Source organism: Magnolia sinica, chromosome 16 (assembly GCF_029962835.1).
Source record: "Magnolia sinica isolate HGM2019 chromosome 16, MsV1, whole genome shotgun sequence".
NCBI lineage: Eukaryota > Viridiplantae > Streptophyta > Magnoliopsida > Magnoliales > Magnoliaceae > Magnolia > Magnolia sinica.
The window spans coordinates 63,889,111-63,898,303 of record NC_080588.1 but is presented as its reverse complement, the minus strand read 5'-3'; the positions used below and the strand labels follow the sequence as shown (position 1 = coordinate 63,898,303).

Here is a 9,193-nt window from a genome sequence, read left to right as displayed (position 1 = left end):
ATCCCTCAGAATACTCCGAGTTATGCGGATACGCCCATCTCAGGTGAGGGGGTATAAATAGCATCTTGCGGGGAGGAAATAGGTACGCAACGTCTTCCACTCTCCCTCTACAACCCAACTTAGACCCTGATTCCATTGACCTGACTTAGGCATCGGAGGGTCCCCTGTTTAAGCCAGGGTCTCCTTTGCTTACCATTGTTGTGTAGTTTCAGGGCTCTAAAGCGACTCGGAGTTCAGATATCCGAGTGGAGAGTCACCCAGATTTCGTAAGCAACAGACCCCACCTACCTTCCCCTGCTAGGAAGTTCCTGAGAAAGGCTTTCGCTGGCAATCCGCGTCCGTTAGAAATGGAAACATGGAGCATGGGCCCACTTGCTGATGCACATAGAGATTCTAGCCTGAGGAAGACAATGAGAAAAACACCCAGTCTTGTATATTTTATATAGAAATGCTCGGATACAGCGTTTGTATCATACGTTATGATACATAAATAATTTTCCACTAAAATGTCATGTGTATAGAATATCTAATCCATGCAAAAAGTGGGACACACCATAGTTATTGCATTGTATGAAAATCAAGACTATCCATTCATTGGGTGGGCCATACAGTATGCCGAGTTATACCATTGGCTGTTCATTGGATTGGTCTGATTTTCATAACGTGATCATCATCGTGTTGCCCACAGTTTTGATGGACTGGATATTCCACACATGTGACATGTTTGTGGGAAAACAATGGCTGTATCATGACTTATGATACAGCCTCTGTATCTGATCACTTGTCTATTTTATAAGAACAGTAGCTAATCCCGACTCCTGAGCACCGGCTCCTATAGATTTTTATACTAAGAAAGTTCATGTCGTCAGCATAAGGATGATTAGAACTATACTTGGGTTTTTAGCTTTGTGCAAGTGGTGTCGATGGTTAGATGATCCAGACCGTTGGTTTGGTATGGCCCACCATTTATGGACTATATTTGCTAAAAATCGTCCCAATTAGGAGATCCTAGCAACTGATCTATGGACATTTTAGTAGAATATCGAATCTTGACCTTCTATTTCAAAGTGCAAACCGAGAGGTTACGATTGTCCTCACAGATAGGTTTCTCTATTCTGGGTTGATTAAGGAAAACCAATGGTCTGGATTGCTGGAGACTGGGCTTCCACTTGTTAAAAAATGAAAACTCTAGTCTGTCGTACCGTCGACTTATGGATCTTATAATTGCTCCTTTAAATATGTTAGAGATTTGATTGTTCAAACGACCATGTCCCTTTTTTCCACATTTCTACCTGTTCCAATCTCTCTCTCTCTCTCTCTCTCTCTCTCTCTCTCTCACACATAAAATAACGCCAGCCGACGAGAGAAAAATAGTCTCTCTCTCTCTCTCTCTCTCTCTCTCTCTCTCTCTCTCTCTCATATATATATATACATATAATAACGCCGCCCCAAAAGAGAAAGTAGGAAGACAGAGAGGGACAGAAGCCGAACCTCAAAGAAGCCATGGGAAGAGCTCCTTGCTGTGACAAAGCCAACGTGAAGAAAGGGCCATGGGCACCAGAAGAAGATGCCAAGCTCAAGGCTTACATCGAACAACATGGCACCGGAGGCAACTGGATCACACTCCCGCAGAAGATCGGTATATAAATCATACCATTCTCTTCCTATCTGATCACTTTCATTCCATGTATCCGTATTCAATCCATCTGATTTACAGTATGTGGGCCTTTGTATGTTTAAGGTCTTAAACGATGTGGAAAAAGCTGCCGGCTCCGATGGTTGAACTACCTCCGTCCGAACATCAAGCACGGTGGATTCTCCGAAGAAGAAGACAACATCATTTGTAACCTCTACATAAGCATCGGAAGCAGGCAATTATCTATCTGTAATGTGTTTTTACATGGTTTTTTCTTAAACTTCTGATAATCAGCTAATGTGGTTTAATTCTTGTGATCAGGTGGTCTATCATTGCAGCGCAGTTACCGGGCCGCACAGATAATGATGTAAAGAACTACTGGAACACAAGGTTGAAGAAGAAGCTATTGGGCAAGCAGCGGAAAGAACAGCAGGCGCGGAGAGCTTGTGGAGTAAAGCAAGAGCTGAAGAATGGGAATGTGAATTTCATGGCTGCTGCCGAAACCGCCAGCCAAACGCCATATTGGCCGGACCCGCCTGTCCCTGCTCCATTGCCATACCCTAACCAAGATCCACATACCAATGATCACTCAGCCATCAGGAAGCTTCTGATTAAGCTTGGGGGAAGGTTTTCAAATGATCATCAGCAACCCAATTGTGATTTGGGAAATTTCCAGTGCCCACTCGATATCACCGCTGGCCAACATCTCTATGAAAATTCCATCAATTTGGTATCCTCTTCGACGTCTGCGCATTCCTACGCTGATGCTTGTTCTTTGTTATTTAGCACCCAACACAACATCAACGACCCGGGCATGCACGCATCGTCAGAGGGTCTAAATGGAATTCCCCTCCAACTCGATGAGCTGGTTTATGGCAGTGGGCCACATAAATTAGAAGGCTTTGATTGCTTCTATGGAGTGAACATGGTAGATGACTGCAATGGAACTTGTTCAGGTGAGACCACCAGTTGGGGTGACACGAGCACTTCGGTGTGCCCTCCACCATTCTCCAACCATGAGGGCTACCAACAAAGCATGCTCCATGACTGCACCACGGCCGATGACTCAAGGTACTTTGCCGCCCGATAACTGCACTGTACATGGATGGTGTAAATTTGTACCATTACTGAAATCCGGGTCGGATAGTCTAAAAAAAAAAAACCTGCTAATAAGCTCACTCGGAGATTTGTTCCCTTCACCCATTCGATTTCGTTTCACGCCCTCGGATTTGTTTTATTTCTAGAGTGAGTAATTTGAACATGTTGGATTGGTCTTATTCTTCTTTTCATCTCATTTCCTTGCATTTTTTTATTTTTATTTTTTCTAATTCTTAGCTTGAATTTCTCAATCTTGATATCAGTAGACTAAGCATGAATAGGAGGAATCTTAGGACCCTAAAACTCGATAATCACTGCCAGTACTTGTAGGCCTTTTTTGTCAGCATACATGGGTTGATTTTCATGGGGTTTGAATGACTGGTTTTGGGTGTGGCCCCTGTGATGGATGGATAAAGATCAATAGTGTCAGAGGGCATTTCAACTAAATCTCAATTCCAAGAAAGTGGTATTTTATTACTTGGGTGGGGTTGATTTTTCTTCGTCATAAAGGTTCCTGCAAGCCCAAGGCACCAGAGTATAAAAGGTACTTTGACATTTTGGTAACACATTGCTAAACTCTAGCAAGAAGGGCATCTGAAAATGGCTGCATTAATTCTTTTAATGTTTTCTCGAGCTCTCATAGAAGACTAAGAGCTGTTAAAGTACATCTGCGCATTCACATCTCTTAGCAGTTATATGAGAAAGATCAGGAAATTGGATCCCCATCGACATGGACGGGTTGCCGTTTACTTTTGAAAAATGAGTTTGGTAGATATAGGACTTTAAATGGTAGTTAAATACTAGGCTAAATCATGTTTTTATCTTACATAACTATCCGAAGTTGTTTAGGACTTGGATGCTTTCCTTTCAATAATCCTTGCACTTCAATATTCCTACTTAGACGTTGGGATTGTTTGATGAATGGTAGCTAGGTACCATCATCATCATCATCATCCTGAAGAGATCATGTGAATGGAAATTTGGGTTGAGCGCAATTGCCTAGCAGTATGATCTTAATGATTTCATCACCCGTCGAGTCGATAGGTGAGACCCAGATTTTTTTTTATTTTTATTTTTGTCACCCACAAGAAATCATGTACAACCATCTTTCATATCAACAGAGTTACAGGTGGGTAGCTCCCACCTTTCTGAGGAAAAAAGAAGAAGAAAAGAATGGGTGTTTTTTCTATTAAGTTTTCAATGATCATCTCCACTCTTCCATCTGACAATTGAATACATTGACATATGGCTGATTGAATGATTGAGTGCCAATGAAAATCAATCACATTTCTTTGTTACTAATGTAGGTTCTTTTGATTTTTTATGTTTTAATTCCTACAAGAATCAGTGGTAATTCAACTAAGCTTCTCCCTTATATAAACCCAAACAGCAGATTTTTTTGTCTTCTCAACCACTTAGATCTAATACACAACTAAACCTACTGTTGTATGATAGCAAAAGAGAAGTCCTAAGTGTATTAGACTGCTACATTAGTTCCCACTGCATACTAGACTAGTACAGAAAGAATTCAAGGATTGAAAGTTAGACTTCTAATTCCATTGCATAAGTTGAGTATTTTGGCAGAAGGATGTGATTCTTCCTATATATTTTCAAGGAATGGTCATGTCGTGCTTCCAAATGCTTCCTTCACATGTATGAAAACAAGAAGACGAACGTTTGAACTGGGGAACTGTCATTTTCTACCGAAAAAAAAGAGAAGAAAGATCACTAGTTCACGAAGGATCCAAATTCTTATTGAAAGTTTCATATCTAAATTAATGGCGATGATTCTAAAATCCTATATGCTCGGCTATATTTAGTTGTATTTAGTGATTTCAATGCAGCTTTCAACAACATAAAGCCCATCTTACAGACTTATTTCACAATTCCCATTCTTAATGATAGAAACTCAATATCTCGTCTCTTAAACCTGAAAGAGCAATTTTTCCAGGTTTCTCTCTCTCTCTCTCTCTCTCTCTCTCTCTCTCTCTCTCTCTCTCTCTCTCTCTCTCTCTCCTAGTTGAAACTTCCCTTCGAGTTCACTAATGTTGGAAACGTCAGAACCTTGAAATAATTCCTGAAATCTGGACCGTTGATAAGTTTCTCTCTCTCTCTCTCCTGGTTGAAACTTCCCTTCGAGTTCACTAATGTTGGAAACGTCAGAACCTTGAAATAATTCCTGAAATCTGGACCGTTGATAAGTTTCTAGAAGAATCCTTCAGCCTCCACCATTTCAAGCTTTTAGTATTCCCAGGTTCTGTTACATGCACCTAAATGATAAATGCATTTATATTGGATAATTTTGTAATTTCATAATGACACCATATGCCTATAAATTAACTTCTCCATATCCGATTATGGCAATGAAAAGTAACAAATCAATTCCAACAGCTTCTCTCTCTATGTGACTGACTGAAGCCAGCAAAGTCCTTCCTGTTGTGCATAGTACTATCTTCCGGTCTAAGCAAGCCAATAACAGTCCCTACAAATTGGTACGAGAGCTTTTTGATCTTTGGGCCTCATCAGCAAGAAGCAGGTGCCCCGCACCAGCAATTTCTACCCTTATTATTATTATTATTATTATTATTATTTTCGCAATGTCACCCCTTTTTCCATTCAATATTAAACAGGATTTACAGTTTTTCCGGTAGGTCAGACAAAATTATGACCACACCTATCATATAGGAATGAAAAAACCAAAACTGCACAGGGGAGCAAGAACAACCAAACTACCCAAAACGCCTCTATCACCAAGCCACCAAAAAGATCTCGAATGACCCCGTTACTCCCTCGTAGCTGCTTCTCTCAGAGTTCCCAGTCCAACGTTGTCCAGAAAAATGCAGCCTCTGACCTTGGGTAGGAGGTCATGAAGGCAAGAAAAAAAAGATAAGTTGTGTTCACTACCAAGCCGCACCATCACATCGGCCACCGCGTTACCTTCCCTGTATATGTGACAGAACCGAAACTGCCCCCTGCTCTTAAGCCGGGCAATCCTAGCCAACCAATAGCCCCACTTCCATTCGGGAACGGCTACCCCCAGTAGAAGCCTCACTGCAAGCAGTGAGTCCGATTCTACCACCACCTTATGGAACCCCTTCTTTAGACAGAGATCCATCCCGTTGTGGATAGCCCTCAATTCGGCATTTGCATTCGAACCCACCCCATAACAAGATGAGAACGCAAACAGGAACTCACCTTTATCACCCTTGCAAATCCGTCCCCCACCTGATTGCCCAAGATTCCCTAATGCAGAGCCGTCCACATTGACTTTTTCCCAGCTAGATGGGGGCTTATTCCATCTCTCACTAGCAAAGGAAGATAAGACCGACGTGTACTTCTTGTGATGGTGTGCTCGCTGCCCTGTTCTCCGGGCTGATAGCCAGCACTATGCAAGGACCGATCAGTTTGGACATCATCGCTAGCTCTAGCGCCATTGTTAGCATTGGGGAGGGGGATAGCCCAGCCACTCGCTGCAGCCGGTGTTGGGTTTGTATCCCAACTACTTGCCGATGTGTGGCTGCAACCACCGTAGAATAAAAGACTGAAAAAAGAAAGATATGAACTGCTGCTGTATTTTCTTATGAATAGAAACGAATTACATTGCTGCCTTTATAGGCTTTCTTATACTATGAAATTACTAATTTATCCCTGTCTAGATTCATCCTAGGGGCATCTAAAGAAAGAAAAAATCCAAAGGAAAAATCTACTGTTTATCTTCTCCAACTAATATTCTAAACTTAGAAAAATCTCACAGCTAAAAAAAATCTTACAGCTAGCATGCACAGCTAGCACACGCACCCTTCACACGGTTTTGGATTTGCAAAATCCTCCACCGTATCCAACACTCCCCTTCAAACCAAAACCGGCTTCATTCCGAGCATCGTTCTTAGTCGTTTGAATGCATCTGTCGGCAATGCCTTTGTGAAAATATCCGCCACCTGTTCCGTAGTATGACAATACTCTAATTTCATCGTTTTCTGCTTCACATGATATCTCAGAAAATGGTATTGGGTATCGATGTGTTTGCTTCTTCCATGCTGCACCGGATTTTTGGCTAGCTCGATTGCCGACTTGTTATCCACATATATGACTGTGGATTCTTCTTGCGGATGTTTCAGCTCCTTTAGCAGATTTCTCAACCAAATTCCTTCACAGACGGTGGACGATGCTGCCATGTACTCTGCTTCACATGTGGACAGGGCGACCACACTCTGCTTCTTCGAATTCCATGTGAATGCTGTCGACCCAAGATAGAAAACATAGCCTGTGGTGCTTTTTCTTTCATCTTGATCACCACCCCAATCACTATCAGAGTATCCATACAACATCGCATCATCATTGTATGGATAAAAGAGACCAAACTCAATAGTCCCTTTGATATACCTCAGTACTCGTTTTGCAGCTAGCCAGTGTGACTCTTTTGGGGCTTCCATATACCGGCTTAGAAGCCCAACACTGTAGACTATATCTGGCCTAGTGATTGTGAGGTTCCTTAAGCTTCCGATTAGGCTCTTGAATAGGGTTGAGTCGATATTTCTTTCTTCTCCATCTTTCGTGAGCTTTAGGCCTGTTGTAACAGGTGTATTTACGGCTTTACAGTCGACCATCTGAAACTTCTCAAGAAGTTCCTTTGTGTACTTCTTCTGGGATATGTGAATGCCGCCGACTTGTTGCTTCACCTCAATGCCTAAGAAGAAAGACATCAATCCACCATCAGTCATCTCGAACTCTTTGAACATAGCCTATTTGAATTCTTCAAACATCGCCTGACTGCTCCCAGTGAACAGCAGATCATCAACATATAAACAAGCGATAAGCATATCACCACGGGCATTCTCATATGGACATTTGACGAAACCATTTTTTTGAAGATAATTGTCGATCCGTGCATTCCAAGCACGAGGAGCTTGCTTCAACCTATACAGGGCTTTCTTCAGCCGATACACCTTGTGTTCCTCCCCTTGCATGACAAAGCCTTCAGGCTGGTCAACGTATACTTCTTCTTCAAGTACCTCATTTAAGAATGCAGATTTCACATCCAGTTGGTAAATCATCCAACTGTGATGAGCTGCAAGGGAGATTATCATTCTTACAGTGTCAAGGCGAGCAACTGGGGCGAAAACTTCTTCATAGTCTACGCCATATTTCTGTTTGTAACCTTTTGCTACGAGCTTTGCTTTATATCGTTCGATCTTACCATCGGCATTCCGCTTGATTTTGTACACCTATTTGAGACCAATGGTCTTCTGGCTTTTGGGGAGTGAGGTCAACACCCATGTTCGATTCTTCTCGATGGCATGAATCTCTTCTTCCATAGCCTTTCTCCAACATTCTTCATTCACAGCCTCCTCGAATGTGAGAGGCTCATGGTCCGCATACAGGCAGAGTAAATTTACTTCCTCAGTTTCTGCATAGACGTCGTTGAGGCTTCTCATTTTAATAGGAGCCAAGGGTGAAGAAGAATCGGATGAAGATGTGCTGGATGAATTCTGATTTGATGAAGTACTTCCAGGAGAGATGGAGCGTACTCCTGGACTTCGGCGATTCGAAGGGGGTGATGTCTGCTCTTGAATCTCAGGTCTCTCTTCTTCGTATTCTTCGACCTCGACCTGCTTTTCTTTGGCCGAGTTTCCCTCGTTCCATTTCCATGCTTCTTCCTCACAAAATACCACATCTCTACTCACCACCAGCTTATTGGTTAGTGGGTTGTAGAGCTTGTATGCCTTTGACTCTTCGCTGTAGCCGATGAAGATGCACTTCTCGCCACGATCATTAAGCTTTTTCCTTCTCGCTTCTGGAACTTGAGCGGAGGCGACACACCCAAAGATCTTAAAGTGCACCATGCTCGGCTTGTATCCACTCCATGCTTCCTTTGGTGTCTGGAATCTGACACTCTTGGTCAGACACTTATTGAGCAGATAGGTAGTACATGCAACTGCCTCTACCCAGAAATTCTTTGACAGACTTTTCTCCTTCAGCATGGTCCTCGTCATATTGAGGATGGTGCGGTTCTTCCGTTTCGCAATTCCATTTTGTTGTGGCGTGTATGTTGCAGTGTGTTGTTGCTTAATACCATGTTTCCTGCAATATTCTCAAAAAACATTTGAGGTGTACTCCCCACCTCTGTCAAATTGGAAGGTTTTGATTTTAAGACCACTTTCTTTTTCAACAAGGGCCTTAAAATTTTTAAAAATAGCAAAAGTACCAGACTTCTCTTTGATTACATACACCTACAATTTTCTACTGAAATCGTCAATAAAGGTAATAAAGTATTTATTACCTCCAAGAGAGATTGACTCTAATGGTCCACAGATGTCAGTGTGAACCAACTGCAACGGTTCTCTTGCTCTTCGGGATACTCCACTCGGAAAGGAGTTTCTTTGTTGTTTCCCAAGTGTGCACGTCTCACACACATGTTCTGGAGCTTCAATGGCAGGCAAGCCATGCACCATGCTTGAT

General features: G+C 42.3%; 1 protein-coding gene across 1 annotated transcript; it reads left to right on the top strand.

The window, feature by feature from the left end:
• Positions 1-1,416: 1,416 nt before the first annotated feature.
• LOC131229527 (transcription factor RAX3-like) lies at positions 1,417-2,944 on the top strand. The gene is made up of 3 exons (XM_058225516.1): positions 1,417-1,639; positions 1,742-1,871; positions 1,958-2,944. Exons 1-3 carry the CDS (start codon positions 1,504-1,506, stop codon positions 2,724-2,726), a joined length of 1,035 nt encoding a protein of 344 aa, XP_058081499.1. The 5' UTR covers positions 1,417-1,503; the 3' UTR covers positions 2,727-2,944.
• The last annotated feature ends 6,249 nt before the right edge of the window (positions 2,945-9,193 follow it).